General features: G+C 36.6%; 1 protein-coding gene across 1 annotated transcript in view; it reads right to left on the bottom strand.

The window, feature by feature from the left end:
* The window catches only part of KCNH7 (potassium voltage-gated channel subfamily H member 7), a 243,728-nt gene that overhangs the window by 1,576 nt on the left and 221,615 nt on the right, over nt 1-20,537 (bottom strand). Inside the window, exons 13-15 of the mRNA XM_065670557.1 lie at nt 8,623-8,874; nt 3,539-3,707; nt 75-267 (exon numbers count right to left, since the gene is read on the bottom strand). Of these exons, the coding sequence (XP_065526629.1) occupies nt 75-267; nt 3,539-3,707; nt 8,623-8,874 (614 nt within the window). The remainder of the gene's footprint in view (nt 1-74; nt 268-3,538; nt 3,708-8,622; nt 8,875-20,537) is intronic.

The raw sequence follows: 20,537 nt of genomic DNA, 5'->3' as shown, positions 1-20,537 counted from the left end.
CTGGCATGCTTTTCTTCCATCATAAGCTAAAAAGATTAGCAAGCCCGTTTTAATTTTATTGGCTATGTACATACCTGAGATGAAGGTCTGAAACTCCTGTCTGTTTTAATTGATGCTGCAGGCTGAAGCTTTTGTATCACCCGGATTTCTGGCTGTTGGTACTCTGCACCTGCAGTCACCATGCTATAGGCAGGTGGAATGAGTGTTGTTTGCCTTTGCAGAAGCTGCAGGATGGTTTGGATATCAGCAGTCATTTGGGATTCAAGCCTAGAGAAATATCACAAAATCAGTTAACTCATGGTGAGGAGTAGGTATATTTTAAAATGCTGATTACAGATGCATTCAAGAGAGACCTGCAGTTTATCATTAAAGCAAACTATGGCTTTGATGACATGACCATGTATTAAATAGGAAAGAACAGAAGGGGGCGTATTGAGCCCTTCCAAAGCTTTCTGTCTCCCTTTCGTTTGCAGAACGTACCTACATGCTTGTCTCTGATCTTTCTGCAACATTAAGAAGTTCATTACAGTCCCTTATGTTTGCAACAAAAAGTAACATGGGGGACCAGGGCTTTGGTTGAAATAAATGCACCTTCTTCACTGTAACTAAATTGATTTGTACTGGCTGAGGATGGAACACTATTTGTGATGCATCTGACAATTCTGACATGCCCAATGCTAATACAATGCACCAAAATAAGCAGAAAACTACATTTGTGTTTTTCCACAGTTAGAAAATGAAAGATGCTTTCAAGATCATTAAAAGAAACAACGGCCCAAGTCTCCTTACTGTGAAAATTTATTCAGACTTATTCAGTCCTCAGAATTAATGTCAACATTTCTGATGTTCAAATTTAGTAGCCTTTTGCTCTTTTTCCCTCTTTTCATACATTTGTGTATGGCTTCTGAATCACTTGAGCTGCTCATACTTACAATTACTTGAGTTGTTCATACTTACAATTCCATAGCACTGAAATGATTTCCAAATGGTCTTGCCAAGATCTGTGACAAACTCGGCAATAGGTAATGCCTATTGTGCCTCCCGGCTGCTGGAAGGCTACAGAATATGCTATGACAGACTGTAATAGCGATATGCAGCCTCTGTACTGCAACTCATCTTCTGACAGAGTAAACAAATCTTTGTCAGCAGTCTTTAATGTGAGTGCTACTGCTTGGGCTCCCTACAAGTAGTAGAATTGATCCCATGCTGACAGATAGTTGCTTTTACCAGGTGCTTCACTGATATTTTTTATCACATTGCAGTTGCCCATTGCATCTGTCATTTATTTATAAAAGCATCTCTGAAAGCTATGTCCAAAGGATATTTAGAATGCTGTTACTTCCTTTATCATGAGAAGCTGGTTTTGTGGCGTGAGCTCCCATAAAGAAAAATCCAAACCCAGATGTTACAGTCAATCATGCCCTACTTGCCCTCTTGTTCAGTGGTTTCTTTGCTGCTTGCAAATATGCTGGCCTCACACAAGCATGATGCTGTTGCCACAGAAGAAAATACTGCAGCAGGAGCAGCATGCCACCATCCATCACCTGCTAAACCTGGGCCCTAATATCTGAATGAGTAAAAGGGATTTAGCATTGGAGGACTTGCAGCAATGATTGGCTTTGAAATAACTCTAAAGTTGCTCCCTTCCTACTTTGTTAGTGCTCGGTACTTTAAATCAAAGAATACCTCTGGTAGTCTTTATTCATCATCATTGCATAAACAACTCCCTTTCTCAAAAACTTATAGCAAGTCCATGTCATGCTACCCAAGGATGAACAAACAGGAGAACCTTAGATGATTGGCCCACACTCTCCCATGAAATTCTGATTGCTTAAAGGGGAGAAACAGAGATAGCTCTAGTGACATTTTCCTTGTACAATGGCTTTCCAGCCATCTATATCCATTTAACAGTTTGAATGTTATGCCAAGCCTCTAAGTTGTCATGGAAAAGTTTAGGAAGAAGTGAGCATGTATTTTAGTCCAGCAGGTCAGGTCTGACATAAGCAGGAAATAAAGTTGTCTGCTACATTTGCAAGAGACCCAGCAAGGCCCAAAATCCTGAACTCATGAAAAGCTTTAAAAACAGAGTCAGAGAATAAAATGATTTGATAAAATCAATAACAATTCAAATTTTAGTTTACCAGTAACTGTGGTATTTTATCACTCAAGAAAATACTGAGAACTTGCATGAGATTTTGATAAAACTATGGGTAAATTTGAGATAAAACTTCAGTTTCAAGAGCTTAAGATTTCAGAGAAACAAATGTCACTGAAAGACTACACACTGTTGGTGGGGAACATGCAGCTGTTTATGTGACTTTTACATTTGCTTAGATTACTTGACTTTACTGCAATTAGAAATTATAGCAATTTAGGCTTACATGTTAAAAATGTCTTTTTAATGTACTGTATAGTATTCAGAAGTGAAAAATACTATGGTTTGATTTATTATCGTAGATGAAGGAAGCAATATGCAGTTAACCTGGCTTTAAACTGATTGCTAAAATATACAGCAAAATGCCAATGAAGAGCTACTACACTATAATTAGGGCTGAGTGCATATCATAGTATTTGTCATGGCAAAATATTGAAAGTAATGGAATTGCAGGGTGAAAATAACAAAAAAGCTACAGACCTGAGCATAGGCAATTTAAAATTAAGTGAAATTACATAGTAATTTATCTTGTAGGATGGGTCAAAATTTTGTAACCATATTTTTAAGATGCTGTAAGCTATGCTGCTTAGCTGCCAGCAAACAGTAGTATATCAGAGAACATGTACTGATATGAACATATACTGATATGTTCTAAAGAGAGAAGGAAGAGGCATTTTACTAGCAAGGGTAATAATGGATTCTGATACAGAAAGCATCTGTGTTCTGTTGTAACAGGTGTAAGTTATTTTGCCTTCACATACTCCCATATCTTATGATAGAGACAAGTTGCAAAAGAAGTTCATGCATCAAAAAGGGAATTTGTAATACTTTTTAAAAGGAAGACAGCTGTTTTACTTTGGGTATCCAGGAAAGAAAAAGTACTTCAAAAAGTATTGAAGAATACTGAAAACTGTAATTTTGTGGACATGTAAATATCTAGAAACAGCATTCTGGGTGAAGCAAGATTTAAATTTAACAAGACTAGGTGTCTCAGAAAGCTTCTTGGGTAAAAAGCTGGTCTCCCCAAAAACAGTCAATCAAGGAGAAAGGCTTTTCTGCAAGGCAATTCAGAGTAGACATTGTGAGTATATAGAGATGACAAGAATATTCTGGCAATGAATTAAAAATTTTGTATCCAGCATTCCCTGAAAAGGCTTTCTAAGAATCTGGAAGTCTGAACTTCGGTTTCTCAGAATATAGACAACAAAGTGATATTTCCATGAGTCAATTTTTGTACTTTTGAGCTTCTGAAGATCTGAATGCTTTTGGAAACTTCATTCATTCAAGTGCAAATTCATTCATCCTGCAGTGTCATTAATATCAGTTGCATTACATACTCTCACACATATGGGTTTCTTTTTCTGGTCATATCTCTGATTTTACCTGTTGAGCTGCTCTTGAAGTAAATCTAATCGATTCTCCACTTCCCCATATATGAAGTCACTTTCAGTTTCACAGATCCCCCATGTAACATGGGGTAATGCTGACTGAACTGGGGAGTCCTGGTACTCCTGGAAGTTCTCTTGCTCCCAGGTTCTTTTATCAGTGATATCTGATGAAAAACAAAACATCCGTGTTTATATACGCGCTGTTAGAGAGGGGTTGGCAACCCACAAGCATCCCACTTACTCATGTTTCTCAAAACCTTGGAAGTCAAATTGGTACATTGGCAAGCTTCCTGAATAACCTTCTCTGTTCCTTACTGTTTTTAAGGAAAGATAAAAGTGGTCACATCTATGATAATATTTTAAAGCTGCAGGTAACAGCTTTGTCTAGTCAGCATCATCAGAGTTTTGCCAAAGAATGGTTCCTGTTTCTTTAGTTTTCTATTATTTTACTAATGAATCCCCAATTTTCTCAAGGTGTTTTTAGCAATACATTAGTCATTGAGATTAGAAATATTTGTTCTAACCTAAATCCATTAAATGATGTACTTGAATGTCTTTGATTGTGTGTTTCAGAGTCCTGGCTAAGACTATAAGAATATGCTACTGAAACGTATTTACTTTAGTTTTTTGGTGTAAAAGGGGGACTTGCTGCTTTGCATTTACAGCAGTGGGCATGCATTATAGTGCATTGGAATGCCTCCTCTAGAGAAAGCTGCCAGACCTCAGCTAGTTGCCTTTCTTACCAATAACTGTAACACTGCTTGTCTTAAGGTTGATGAAGTGTAGTACGTTTTCTCTGAGACGGGCCACCTAACACAGCTCATGCGGCTTGCAAGAGGATACCAATCAGTATTTTCAAAAAGGAAACTGATTTTCATTGCTGTAAATTTTAGCATTACTAGTCTCCAAGCCAACCCTTGCATCATTGTGTAAAGCATGTCGCAGAGACTCTTATGGTACTGTGGGATGAAAGGTGACAGTTAATTTTGTTTAAGAACTTGTGACTCCTAAAAGAACGAAGTAGTCATCATTGCTGGGTCTGTCAGAGATCACTTTTATATTAAATGAAGCTGCATGGTAAATAATAATTCTTTTTTATTTTCTGATTGAACTGCAGAAAAAATTTTGGATTAAGATGGAGTAAAAAAACCCAAAAATGTTTCAAGCTAAAAATAGCTCAGTTACATTATTAGGATCTTACTGCAGAGTTTCAGCTATCATGCTGAATTTAGTTACCTTTCTAATCCTTATATGTTGTCTATATAATATATAAAGTATTTAAAATGACTCTTTAAGAAGTCATTTATATTTATTTCTATATTTCCAGCCATTTACAAAACAATAATGATGACTACTCCAGGTCTCACCCTTTACCTCTTTCCCAAATTCCATCCCTGTTATCCCTCCGAGTTCTTGGATCTCTGTGATCAAACACTGCACGTTACCACCCAAACAGAACTTGGGGGCACTCCTTCCTTTTGCCTGGATTTCTGGCTTGAGCTATTTCTCCTTCCTGTTTCATTTTGCTTAATTCACACCTCTGGATTTTTAATCAGTTTACATTCTTGGCTCTAGGCTGTTTCTCCTCTTCACCAAGCTGGAAAGGTTACAAATCATTTATCATGGGATATATCAGTTGTACATACCCTTATCAGATACAGAATGAAGATTTTGCTGTGAGTTTTTCAGAGCCTACAGGTAACACACTTAGATTGAACAGTGCTTTTTCTAGAAATACCCCCGCCCTAAGCCTTTGTTCCCTTGAGTCAACCTGTTGTCATGCAGTCAAAAATTGCTTAGTGCCACTCAGATTCTCCTCTGCTGTGATAAAAGAGGTAGTTAAAACTTTAACACCTGCTCAATACAACTCCCGTTAGAGATGTATTTGTAATTAACTACACAAAATTGCAGAATGTATTAAAAGTTTTTACTTCCCTCAGGCTGCTGCTTCACTATACAGCTGGACAAAATCCTTGACTGCTGATAGTGTCAGCCTCTGTTGTAAAAGCAGTTGATTTGAATCCCACAGCCCAAGTAGTCCCTGAATGGTTTACTCAGTGCTGCTTCTAACACTTGGCACTGTGTACTGATAACTCAGCATAGGTTACATTCATTTCACACTTGTGAAATTTTTCTAAGCGACCATAGCAGCCAGAGCCATGCTTGAAAGAAAAGAATAAAACCCACAGTGTGGGTGACATGTGAGAGGTTTGTCCAAATGCCATTAGCAGCTCCTTTTCGAACATATATCTGAGCAGTGTTGCACTAAGTAAAGAAATTAAAAAAATAAAACTGAAAAGGATAAGTCCTGCTCAGATTTAGTATTTCAAGTAAGTTTAGCCAGGAAGGGGAGCTCTCACTACATGACTCCAGCTGGAGGAGGAGACTTCTCTTTTTCTTACTGGAGAATGGTACTTACTACATTAACTATTCTTCAGTAAGCAGGTGTAGAAGGTTTCCTGAAGTTGTAAAGGGTGTTTGGATTTCATGTGACATGACCTATAACTGATTTTATGCACTGGGCAGAAAAAAGGGGAAAGAGATTTCACCTTGGCTACACAGAAACCTGTTCAGCTTGTCAGCCACTTAAGCCAACAAAGAGGCAAACGGTGTCACAATAGCATGTAATACAGTTTTAGCAGGCACACACGGCACAATTTGCAGTGTTCCAAGAAAGCTGGAAAGCTCTTGGAAACGTGAAAGGAACACACCAGGACAAATCAGGGGTAAATTTTTAAACTATCGGTGTGGGTGCAATGATGCTGTAAATCCAGCAGACATTGTTAAGCAGTGAATTTCAGGATTAATTAGAAACCAAAAATATAGGCTATACATTTCACTGCTTTTTAATGTCCTGTAAAAACCAAGTTTTTGGTTATTTGACACAATAAATCATAAAATAACATATTTTTTCAGTGCTGTGGGTTATCCCAGAGGAAATCACAGCTGGGTTTTGTCCAAGAATATGTATTTGTAGACTATTACAGTAAACATTTGATATGTGACAAAACGAATAGGCACTGAAATTATAAAATAAGTTCATACACTATGAGCAAGTTAACATGCAATAAATAACAGTATCATAAGTGTTCTAAGCATCTTTTCAGGTACTTCCACATACCTGAGTAGCCCCAGAAAAGCCCAACAGCAATTTCAAGTTTATAGCCAACTATGGTTTTCCAGGTCTTGAAGAATCCTAGACTAAGAACTAGTCTATAAATGCATAATTAAGTTCACTTGTACTATTCAAGAATCAGTGAACTGATTATGACCAAATAATAACCACGTGAAAATAGAAAACAGCATTTTTCTGCAACATATAGATTACCAGCTACAGAAAAATTATCAGGTCTTCCCAAAAAAGCCATATGTTTTAATGTTAAAAGTTGCATTTTAGGATTATGAGAGAGAGGTTTATGCAGTTTCTGCACACATTATACAATACATTATTAATAATCTTTCAATTCATCAACAGTAATTACTGAAGCTTAAAACAAAACTAAAGATAATTAATATGTATGTCACAGTGGTAATGAATTGCAGTAGCTTTATATAAGTGCATTTGCATTCAAGATTTATAAGGTACCATACTATATGAGGATTATACACATACATACAAGCACAGTTTATTTCAAAATTGCATTATATTTATAACTGCCTTTATGGTAAGCTAAAATCAATCTCTAATTAACAGCAGGAGTAAGAATTTAGTTTAAAACATGTATCAGTCAAAGCTGATCTTATTTGATTGCCATTCAAGTTTTTATGAAAGTTGCAAGAAAGGTAAAGAGCTTTCATACACATTACCAATAGTGCTGGATCACAAACTGGAAAAAAGAATGTGGCCTTGATCAAAATACGTAACCTTTAGACATGCTAAATTTAGCTCAAACAAAATCTGCAATAGGTTGCCTTGGAAAACGTTGCTATAGCTGCAAGGACACATTTCTGGCTATTGGTAGGGGAAAGGCAAGCTTTCAAATTGCAGTACGTATGCAACAAGTTTATGTGGTGCAGATTTATATAGACTTAACTTGAGGAGAGCAGACTTCAGATATTCATACCTTTGAGATGTAAAAAAATGTATTATTTGGCCTGATTAATTATTAAGTTGATTTAAAACTGTAGCCTAAATGCGTAAATTTTATCGAATGATGGTTAAACGGTTAAATTGCCTCAATGGAAACTTCTTGGGAAAACAGCATTAAGCAGAAAATATGTAATTCTTCCCTTCAGACTGAAACAATTACAAATGAACTTTCAGCAGTATTCAAGTCATATATTAATCTGGGGCTTTTCATTAATTTCCCTTCACATTACTGATCAAATAAATATTTTAGTATATTAGAAGTAATTTTAATGATGTGATTTAACTTAATGTAATAATTTCTAATCTTTTGTCATATACAAAATCTCAAATCTTTGTTCCTGTGTTTTACTTATGGAAGTCAGGATTTCTTCTGTGTAACGAAATGGCACTCCTTTAAACCAACAAGTGCAGCAACATGGGATAACATCCTTTTAAGCTATTATGAAATTTTTTCCACTTTCACATTTTTTGTTCTGCCTTGTCAATACAGAGAATTAAAGCAGTTACCCGAAAATATGTTTTTTGTGCATGTGCAGCCATCACAAGGTTTATCTAGCTCTCATTAGCTAGGATATTTTGCTGTCACCCAACCCTGGGATATCAAACAGCCTTTGAGAGATTCTTTACTGCTTTGATTGCAGTTTTATCCATGGCACTCGATGAAGTCCAGCACCAGATAGCAATTTTAAAGAGTTTGCTTAAAGGAATTTCCTTAGATAGTTCAGTTACAAGATGATTTATTAACAAAGCCTGGGATAGTCTTTTGGAGGTTCTGTCATCCAGTCCCACAGCCAGTACGTTAAATTACATTAATCCTCTTAAGAAATAGTAATTTTTGATCTAAAAGATTTTGTCTTGTTAAACTTTCGGGAAACACAGAAGTAAATATTATGTAAAGACTCAATAGTAACATTCAGATAAATATTGTTGATAATCAGACTAAAAAAGATGCCTACTCAAACTTTACAAAATAGCAACAGCTAGATTACCTTTGCAAGAATTGCTTCTTTTGTCAATAAGAATTTCTTCTGGGGCATGAACCATTTCTTCAAAGTCCACCTCTGTGGTTTTCTCTGTTACAGATGGGTAATCAGCTGTCCCAGAGAACAGGGGCTTTTGCTCATCTTCAATGGATGATACAAAAGATGATGACCCACTTTTTTTCTCCTCAAAGTGTTTCTTAACAGATTGATAGTATCTGGTGGTGTCCCCTGAGGGTTCAGGATCACTCTGATCATTCTCTTTGAAATAATCTGTTAAACAGAAATAATTGTGTACAGTAGTATGCAGTTAATGAAATTGTGTTCTAGTTTATTCTGGTCTGAGGTTAGAGATGATTATTATATCAGTTATGAAGTTCACCATCTATTAGAATAATTTATTTTAACACCTTTTTTGATTCCTGTATCAGAGGAGATTTCTCTTTCTTTTGAATTCCTAGAAGACATTTGCATCTATATTGTAAGGATTCATAGTCCCTAACCCATAACTCATGCAAAAAGTCACTTATATTAAAACAGAAAAGGCTTTATCCAGCACAACCCTCCTGTTTACTCACTGCTTTTTCCAGATGGGAGTTGAGAAAGATTTATATTCCAAATTTTTAAAAAATAATTTATTATTTCATTCCCTCTTCCAATTTCTCACATTCTTGGGCATTTCTCATAGCCTTGCTAGGCTAACAGTCATGGATGTCAGACTCAGAACTACTCATTTAAGTTATGCCCACAAAAGAGCATCTTTGCTGATTATTCTTTTCCCAGAAAAGGCAAATGTATTAATCAACCACTCAATCTCAAAATGTTTGGGCCCACCTAAATAGAGAACATATTTCTCCATGCTTATTACTGTCAAACTGGTATTTAGGATTGATGTGGTAGAAAGAAATCCTATTGGTACAAAAAGGAGTTTCTTATCTGTGTTTGTGGGATCGTCTCAGAAGAACTTTCCAAAGTAGGCCAAATTCCTTAGCCTTTAGAATTAATTGCAATTCCCTGAACATCCAACTTTTTGAATAAGTACATAACATGCTGTGATACATATGGAGGCAGAGTACCAATCAAGTTCAGAATTAATCTTTCATTAATCACATTCAAAATCTGTAATGAGGAAAGGCAAATTCAGTCCTCTTAAGAAGTGGCAAATAAAGCTAAATTTAAAGCAGATGCCTTTAAAAGCACATTGTAAAAATTAAATATAATTTTAAACCAAGAATGATCGTTTATGAATATGAAGAGCTCCTAATCTCTTTTCAGAATAAACTTGAAGCTAATTTCCAATTCAATATTTGGTTTTACCTACTTTTAACTGAAATGTCAAGATAATTCCAGTTCTGCTATTTATTTAAAACACATTTCAGCAGGGTAGTCTCAACAACATATAAATACTGTAACTAGTTTGCCTTAACTTCCTGGGGAGACAGCATGATTTCCCATCTGCTTTGTGCTAATTACTAATCAACACAGCTCTAGAATGTCTGTAGTCTTTGAAGCCTACAGCAGTGGTTAATACAACAACTAGTGTATTCCCTAGGTTTCTTCTCTGTTTTCTGGTCACTATAGGGAAATAAAACTGTGGCCTCATATAACCCTTTTTATCTGCACATAAAAAGAATGCAGTGTCTGTAGAGAGCACTCTGCAGGAGTCCAGACATCTGTGAACAATGAATGCAGGTAATGGGGAACAAAATAAAACCAATACCAAAGCAGACCTCAGGTAATTGTATCATCTAGAGTCTCTGAGAGCAATTAACGTAGCACTGGCATGAAGTGACTTTATTTGGCTTCTGTTAAGCAGGATTACTAGCTACAAGTGATACTGGTGGTACTCTTGATACTGTGAAGGCATCAACACAGCTCTTGGGGTATGCTCAGACTGGAGAGTCAAGTACCATAGAATCATATCATGTTCTCTACAATCCTATCTCCAAAAAAGTACAAAACCAAAAGAAAGCTTTGTAAGAAAATTCTCATGTAGCTCTCTCCCATGGCTTTTCCTTTGGGAATATATGGTCAAATACATACAGTCATGCTACAGTAAATTGTCTTAATTACTTACTGCTTGACTGACTTCAACCTGTGAAAAAGACCTTTTAATGAAAGCTTGAAATTGCCATTTTTAGGGTAATTTTTTATATTCATGGGATTTTGTGCACTAACAGAAGCTGTAATGAGCACCCTGTGGAATACAAATCAATCAGTGGACTAATTTTAAGAGGAAGTCATTGAGACTCTAATGAAAAAAATTACATAGCAGCTGAAGTATAGCAGACTGCCTTATCTGTCATATTCATAGAATACTAAAATACCTAGAAACCAGAAGCCAGATTCTGCTAACAATAACACTGCTGTAAAATCAACATAATTAAATTGATACCTCTGCATTTAATCTCCATCTACAACAGAACAAAGGAACGTATTTTTTTCCAAATGCTGTCCAAGTATAAAGAACTCACTGACAATAGAAGGAAAGCAGAGATCTGTTGAATGTGGGGTTTTGCCTATTGAAATCAGGGAAGATTTGCTCATCAGCTGATCGATTTAAAAATATACATCTTTGGCTTTACTGCTGTTGCTTTATCTGTTAGCCATCTGGCTACATTCAGAGAGTCAAGTTGTTTTCCTTTTAAAAGACTCTTATTTAATGCTAATGATTCCTCTGTCTGGAGAATAATCCTGTGATACTCTGCACCTAGAGCAAGAATTAAAATAGAAACTGCATTTTTTATTTGGCTCTTCAGTACCTGATGGTGGTCCAAATTCTGTACCTCAGCTCGACAGCTTAGCAGTGCCTCTGTAGCTCAGTGGGTATATGTTACAAATAATATTCACCTAGTGCTTAATTCAGAGTGTGAATTTCTCAAGTTTCTCCTTCTTCTTGTAACGAAATCCAGTCACTGGTTTGGAATGATAATTGTGTATGCATGGATAAGTTCACTATCTATTATACAGACTTCCAGGTTTCAAAATGTTTCTCTTCTCCTTTCTCTTCTGTTTCCAAAATAAATGTAATCATTAAAACCTCCCCTCATCCTACTGCTTCCTTCCTCCTTTTCCAGTGATATAAATTTTGGTCTCTGACTCTGATTGCTAGAAACTATGTTTTGCTGAAGATGATTATTTTGTAACTTCCTGCTTTACCAAACATGTACAAACATAATTTACATTTTTTATGTGACTTGTTTTAGCCTGATATGTGTTTTGGGCGCCTGCCAAGTTTACAGGCAATGTCCTCTGTTATTTGCTGTCTGCAAATTCCAAAATCTTCATAGTAATTATCAGAAGGTTTGTGCTCTGCTTTTCACACTTGCACTGGCAAAGGAAGGGAAGAAATGGGTTTGTCATGAAGGCAATGAAATATAGCTATGACATAGACTCACAGAAATCCAGGTTGCTGGGATGGTTACCAGAGATCAAACAAATTTCTTTTGTGTGTCATGGTCATCCTTTAGTATTATTTTTGTATTATTCAGACAGTGTCAGTCTGCATGATCTTTTTCCTCTTAACCTATTAGTCTGCTGCAAACAATATTGGTGCAAGTATCAGCAATGTATTACATTTGGAGCAGCATTGTCTAATATTACTGTTATTTTATTAATCTGACTAGTTATATAGCCTAGTGTTTCGGAAGGTGGCAAATTTTTACTCCCTTTTTCAGCCATCCAATAAAAAGTCCCATAATATGCCTAGACAAATTCAATTTTGTGCAGGAAATGAGGCGAATGACTTCCTCACCCCTGGAGGAAAAAAAATATATCCCAAACCATGAAGCATAGATAATCCTTATCATTAACATGATCTGCGTAACTATAAATCTGTTCAGCAGATATGACGTCTTCTCTTTCCTTTGAAAAAAGCTACTGTATTGTCTTACGTGACACGAAGTACATTCCTTGGTAAGAGGAATGCAAACGGTGACCTGGAAGGAGGGACGGTTGACTGCTCAAAAGGTCTGCAGGTCTTCAGATTCAGATTGCCAGTATGTATTTTGGTTCAACTGCTATTAGTTCTTTCTTATGTGATATTCACAAATATTCCTGTGGTGCTCAAGCTGCCTTTCCTACATATGAACAAAATATTTGCTGGTCATCATGACTATTTGTAATCTGTTCTTTAATTTTTAAATGCCAGTTACCTTGTCAGAGAGCAGGAAAATGCCTTATGTGCCCACCCGTGCACCACGGGGCAGCAAATATTTGGAATTAAGAGTGAGTAACCAAGCATTTTGGGTAGTATGTTAAATACAATACCGCAAAATCTCAAAAAAATAAAAAAATCAAAAGAAGTTGATGCATAATTTGAACACTGATGTTCAGCCCATGCCTATGTTTTTAATCATTCAGATGGGGAGCAGCATAAAATCAGCCAGGGAAAATGGTAATCCTTATTCTTGAAATCACTGCTTTTCACTTAGTGGTGTAAAAACAATATAATCAACACACAGTATTTATGTAACATCAAAAGTTACCGGTACTGTGGAGCGAGCCCAATATATAATAAGGGGTGATTCCAGAGAAGTCTACTCAAGTTTTATACAGGTTCAACTACTCTATAGAATGCCAATCAGGGACTTTAGGATTATTAAACTGCTAATTAAGATGCTCCTAATTATTTTTCCGTGCTGTTTGCTTCATACTTAATTGAATATGAGTGGTATGGAGTACATCACTAAATATAACTGAGTGCCTTCTGATAGACTAGGTAATGGAAAAATATCAAAAAGAAGGAAGATGACCGCTTGTAAACATGAAAATGAAAAGCAACCCAGTGGCTGACCATTCAATAGATAACTGATGCTATGGTGAAGCTAGATCTTTTTGCCATGTTTTTCATATATCGATGAATAAAAGAAAAAAGTTAATTTGCATTATATTATAACAACGAAATGCACAGGCATCATGTCTGACACTTTTGTTCCTGTTGCCATCCTTTCTTTGAATTGGGTCTTTCTGATTGGGTCTCTTAACTGAATTTGCAATTAACATTTTTACTTGAAAATTGTGTTCACGAAGGACCTTCCAATGGCAGACTTCAGAATGGATTTTTAATTCATAAATTGCATTAACTCTTTATTGCTTAATTTTGGTGAATTTAAAATCTTCAGAGACAAAACTACACTGATTTGCAAAGTCTTTTGGGAAACAGTATGAAGAATTTTAGTGGATCTATTTCCCATGGGAGAAGGATATGAACCGCCCAATCTTTACAAATGCATGACAAGCAACATAAAAATGTTGGACTTTGTAGTTGTATGTAACATTTGAGATGAGAGCTACTCTACTTTTGCCACCAGAAACTTTGTCTAACAATTAATTTTGGCCCTGTCTATAAAGATACTTAACCCTTCTCAAACATCATAAAGTACTATAACTTACTCTGAATTCACGTAAACAAACCTGACATTTGGAAATCTTGAATTTTTGTGATTGAGCTCTTGTCTCTCAGAATCAACTTGGCCTATGCTCAGCCTCAGAGTCCTGATGCTGTATATCATGACATCGGGATATTTGTCAAAACCAGCCTTAACTCATGTTCTGACAAGGAACATGTACCAGGAAAGGAGACATCTGAAAGTCCATTCCAGAAGATGAACAACTTGAACAAAGCACTCTACCATTTTTCAGCTGAAGAGAAATTTGTCTGTTGTCAGGACAGTCTTCTATTGTGTCATGATCAGCTCAGTTCATGACTGACGGTTAGGGAAAATAAGAAGTGCTACATTCATAAACATTTTTGAATGTCTGCTGGAAGCATAGCTTGCGCCAACACCTGCACATTACCAAGACATCCATGAGGACAAAATAGTACAGTAAAAAGCAAAAACTTTTAAGGAATGTTTAGTCATAACGTCCTTATAACTAACTCAAAGTGATAAGATAGCATAAATTAGTATCTCTAGAAGCTTTGGTGAAATATCGTTGATGACTATAACACTGTTCAAGTACACAGTATATCTAATTCTTAATACTAGAAGAATTACCTACTTTTTGGATGGGTTTTCATGCCCAAAAACTCTATGGAAAAATCACAAATTTAGTGTGCATGAAAAAAAAAGCAGTTTGAAAGCTTTGTAAAATGCCCATTGGATAGCCTGAGAACTTCAGATCTAAATATTTCCAAACAATCTGAAAAAGGTAGAAATTGCTATGGTCAGGAGAAGCACTGGGTCCTAAAGATCTGAAAACACACTGTACTGTCAAAATCTACAGAACACTTTTTATAGCAAAGGTCTCTGAAGAAGAAAACTATTTATATATAACATATAATACAGTAATAATGTTTAGTACAGTGAAAATTAACATGAAGGCTGACTTTCATATACACTTTATTTGATTTTGTTAATCTAAGTAATCACATAGTATTCTGATAGTTAGTTGCACTAGAATTCACTTTTAAAAGTGGAAAGTTACATTTGCAGCTTTTTAGTTATAAATAGAGGAAGTAGTAAAGCACGCGGTGCCTACTCAGTGATAAAGATATTTCTTCACATTTGAGGAATACAGGATTATAAATTTTAGGAACAAAAAATCAATATAATGAATCTCAAAGAAATCACATATTCATTAGTAATTTAATTTAACAACAGTGCCAGATTTTTATGGTAAAATGAGGACTGGCTACATTGCTACTATTTTTCCTTCTGTGAATATCATATATAGTTATGTCCTTTTACTGCATAATATCCATCAGAACTTAGGTGAAATAAAGAACAAGTGAAAATAGATTCTTTCCATCAGAGATTTTTGGGCATAAAAATAATCTTTTGAAACACATACGGTTATATTAAAGCTTGGCCATTTTCAGAACATGGCAGAGACAAGTTCTTAAAGGTGCACACACATTTCTTTGAGACATTACTTAAGCTAGTAGAAAGGATTTATCCAAAGTTCCACCAGGTACACGGATTTGTGTATCTGTAAGTCCTTGTTCAGCACCTTGGTAAAGCAGATGTCTGTAGACCTGTCAGACCTTAAAATCTGAAACAATGCCAAAGACTTACAATGGCTCCTAGAACCTGGGGTGTGGAAATCCTTATATTCTTCAGTGAATGTTTGTTTTCCTCCTTCTTCCTCACTTCCACTCATTATGCTTCCATTCAAATTTCCCATCTATCTTTAGGAAGCCCTACTTACAAAATGTATTGCCAGATGTGTGTGTGGTATTTGACTAACACCAAGAAAAAATGATGGCTGTCTAGAGATCGATGCAGGAATATTCCTATTACTAGGATAACTAGGTTACTGGTGGTATTTTAGGAAAGTTAAACATTTTATCCTCCTGGTAGTAAAAAAGGTTTAAAGTTCTTGTTTTTCTGTGATTGTTTTTAGTACAGAAGATTCCTTTAATTCCAAGTTTATTCATAATTTGTGATGCCCTAAGTCTTCACTGGGGGACTTAAAGAAACGAAGTAGTGAAATTCCTCTGTTATAGACAGTCCTGGCAATTTTGCTGAAAGTTTCCAGTGGGTTGGATAGTGATGGTGGAAGAAATTAACTGTTCTGGAAAGAACTTTTTGAATGAGTATTTTGTCTCAGTGCTGCCTGTGAGAATTTGGTAAATTAATGTGTCCTTTCCTGTGTTTCCTCTCTGACCTATGTAGGGTTGGATGATTCTGGAAATAGGGAAAAGTAGAAACCTCCCCTGATCATCCTGAACGAAACACTGGCTAACTTTTCCGTAAGGATCCATGTTCCTTTTTTTAAAATGGACTAAGAAAGCAGCTACATTTGAATAGCTGATACACATTTAAAAAGCCAAGAATTTCACAGTTAAAGTATGAAATCCTTCATTTATTTTTTTGTGCCTTTTTTAGTACAATGAGATGAGATATGGATGGAGTGACAGCCTTATCTCTGAATTTTCTTTGTCTGGCTTTGATATTGACTTTAATGCTAAACAGGCAATAATGGAAGGACAGTTCTTGCTTTATACATTCAGGAAATAATACTGTACTTAAAAATCAGAAACAAAGAATTATAAACATGCACCTCAGAAGGGATTCAGGGCAAAGGCCAGAGCAATTTGCCTATCAAGTTTAGAATTCTCTTCTTTATTACAAGGAATTCAGCTTTCACTGTAGTACTGTTATTACCTTTTCTTTTTTCAAAGGATGGGTATGGATATGTGTGACTGCATACACAATTTCGATCAGATTTGGCCTCTGGAAACAGCCTCTTTGGGAGCAACTCCTGGAAACAAGACTCTTCTGTGGAAGATCCCCGAGGTGGCTCCTCGGCACTGTGATAACAGCAATAACAATAACAATAATAGGAGCAGATGGGACACTGCAGTGATGGGCTCTCTGATGATCATGTATGTACTTTTTGTTAGGGGTTTCATGCTGAAGATAAGATTCTGGGGACATGAGGTCTTGTTTCAAGCATATGCTGCCTGCCAAGATACTAGCTGCTTCCTGGTTATTTAACTGCCCGACACTGTAGCTGAATAATGAAACTCTTTTCTAATGAAGTCCAAAGAAAATGTATCAGCATAATACTAGCAGTTTACAAAGTTATGTAAGAGCTTCAATTTTTGTCCAGATTCTTACCCTGCTTTCTTGCTGGGGACACAGCACAGTGCTTGGGTAAGTCATCTATTCATAAAGTAGGCATTTAAATAAGTCATCTGATGGAAGGGGACAAGAATGGGAGAGAGCAGGGACATGGGAGGAGGGAGTCAGTACTGCTTCACCTGATACTTTCAGGCAGGGGAATCAGTCCCCGAAAGATTTCCTTGTCTTCTACACTGCCAGCCATGGCTTCTGGCTAACTTTTGTAATAAAGCTATTTTAATATGGTTTAGCTTCTTAGCCTAGATAGTACCTACAAGCACTGCACACTTAAGATAGCTGTAATGATCAAGATTCAATTAGAAGTTTATTAGAGCTCTGGCTTCTCTGCCTACTTTGAGAATAGATCAGTAGGTAAAAAGTTAGGTCAAAGAGCACAACTCTTCAAAGACAGTTAAGTACCATATAAGTTTATTTAGCTAACAATATGCTAAAAATGAAACTCTGTAAAATGCATTTTATATCCCACTTGATTGTTACAGTCTGTGTCTACATGAAATAATTGCGTAATAAGATTTCAGAAGAACTTTGTTTTGTGGTCTTTTAAAAACACATCCATGGAAACAAAAGTTCACTGTAATGAGGTCCCTTGGTGAGCTGACAAAAGTTAAAGTATTGCTAGCTACCTATATCTCTGGTTAGTCTTTTAGTCCTTTCAGCTAGAGTCCATGGAATGATCTTCTTTTTTTATGGATCACAACTAAAAACCCAGAATAACGATTTATTTCATTGAGGCCATCATTACGTTCCCAGTTAGGAGGTCCTCACTGGCTTATTTAGCCAGCATTTTAATTAATTACAGCCAACATTAACAAAAAGTTAAAGAAACTGCTGGCAAGACTAATAACACTTGAACCTCAGAAAAAGCTTTTCAAAGCTTCAGTTTTTTCAAGCTCTCAGTGATCGTACACGCTTTTGTAACTTTTGCATCTCTCACCTGTACGTTTAAATTTCATATTGATCTAACCAATTATAGTTGTGCCCTGTTCAGCGTGCGATAACAGATCCACACTCAGAAACAGCAGAGCAAAAGAAACTTCTTGCCCCTATGTATTTCCCTTGAAATTGGCTAACTCCCATGGAACTACTAGAGGAAAATGAGAAATGGGCAAGAAAGAATCGCATTGTGCACTGCTGAAACAGCAATATAGATGGAGCAGCCTGTTGTCCCTTAGTTTTCAGCAGAAGACTAACTTACCAATCGAGATGAGAGCTTTGTTTGGAACTACCAGGCAGGAATCCTGCTCATTTTAAGCAGTCATGAGAGAGTTTCTTGGCTGACTGTCAAGCATCTATGGCAACTGGCTAAGGCTGAACCTGCACCTGTGCAAGGAATATATTATCCATTATGCTGAAAGACCTGCAGTGAATTTCTTTTGTGTGAGAGCAAGAACAAGCTGGTATGTAGTATGTGTTAAATTTTGCAGGGGATCTCTTGTGGTATTGCAGTCCTTTCTGGAAACCAGAGAACAAACTGGTCCCTCAAGTAGCTTTATACCCTTTAGAATCACATTATGGCAGAGCACAATGTATTAGCTATCAGATTTTGTTGACACAGGTAAAAATGGTGGAAATATGTGTAGGTGGAGTGAGAAGGTCTTGCCTGGAACTGGAAAAGTTATGGTGCTAACTGCAGATGTATAACAGAGAGCTGCGTTGATTTAACCCCTGATAAAACTCATGCAGAAAGAGTTACCATGGCAACAAGGTCCAAATCAGGCTAGCATGAACTAAGGGCTGAGATAACACAATCCCATTTTTAGCACTCTAAAAGGGAGAAAATCACTAATAATCACAGTAGAGAAGGAAACAATATAATTTCAAGCTGCATAATATACTAGTAGGTCAACAGCTGAAAGTTAAGAATGCCCACAAGAAGACCATTTCATGGACAACAACCCTCCTCTCCCAGAAAAATATTACAAATCAAGATGAATTTAGTGAGGTATAAAATATCAAAATAAGAAAGTCAGAATGCTGGATGTCTCTATCCTGTTTGAAGTATAGTTCTAAAGTTTCATAAGAGAAGATAGTAATAGGAAAAAGGGTAATAGTTTTAAACTGAAAAAGGGTAGATTTAGATTAGATATAAGGAAGAAATTATTTACTGCGAGGCTGGTGAGACTCTGTAACAGGCTGCCTAAGGAAGCTGTGGATGCCCCATCCCTGGAATTGCTAAAGGACAGGTTGGATGGAGCTTTGAGCAACCTGGTCTAGTGGAAGGTATTCCTGCCCATGGCACAGGGGATGGAACTAGATGATCTTCAATGTCCCTTCCAACCCAGACCTTTCTATCATTCTATGATTCTATGGAAATCAAAACATGATTGTTAAAATTCATTATACAACACATTTTTTTACTGTAGGAATACTGTGACCAGAAATCCATTTGCCAGATATGTGTTCAGGAACTCTACTCCAGTTCTTCTGAGGCACTTTGGAGGATCATCCCTAAATATATATCATTATAGACCAGTTATAGTGGATCAAAATATGATGCCACTCCCTTCTATATCTGAAGGGATGAAATCAATAGAATATTATTTTACAGGCCATCAGTAATGTGTACTCTGCAGCCTCATACAGGATGTCGGATGAGCCACAGAAAAGTAACGCTGAAGGTCTGTGACTACGAGGTGTCTGCTGTGGCTATGGCAACATATAGAGAATCTGAAAAGGTACCAGAGAGGGGCAGTAACCCAGTGTGGTTTACACAGTTCTCGGCAAAGGACTTTTATGGTTGAATCTTCTCAGACAGACTTCCAATGTACCACACTTCTGTCTAACTCGGACATTACCAGATACTATACAGTCATTACCGGGACTAAGGAGCTTGTTGCCATTCGTGTCTCTTCTTCCCCAGTGGTGCAAGTTTAGTTTTTTTGGTTGTTTTTTTTTTCCCAAAACTGTGGGAAATTACATTATTTCAAAAGTAATTCAAATAAATACCTCCAAGAGGATGTTCAGTGTGATCTACTGGGCAAGAACCATAAAAGCGCAGGGGTCTTGGTACCAGGCTGACACCTGAGAAGGCCTATTTGTAATTCTGCAGCAGGCACAACATGAAGGATCACTCCTATCTTGACTAGGTGGCAGCATATGTTTTCTGATAAGAAATGTGAAGGTTATTCAGGCAAAGCGCCTCTGTCAACAGATTCTTTGTGAAGAGCAGATTGAACGCTTCATGGGGACATTTTCCTGACAGATTTGTTGTCAGCCTTGGCTTTCTGCCCTAAAGACGCTTCTTTGATTGAACGGCAATGTCATTGTTCTGAGTAGCCACAGTCTGGATTAGTCTTCCTTCATCGAGCATTATACCTGCTATGTATGTTTAAA

This window comes from Lathamus discolor, chromosome 3 (assembly GCF_037157495.1).
Source record: "Lathamus discolor isolate bLatDis1 chromosome 3, bLatDis1.hap1, whole genome shotgun sequence".
Classification (NCBI taxonomy): Eukaryota; Metazoa; Chordata; class Aves; order Psittaciformes; family Psittacidae; genus Lathamus; species Lathamus discolor.
Note: the sequence above shows the minus strand (reverse complement) of the source record. Positions and strands in the feature narration are given on the sequence as shown.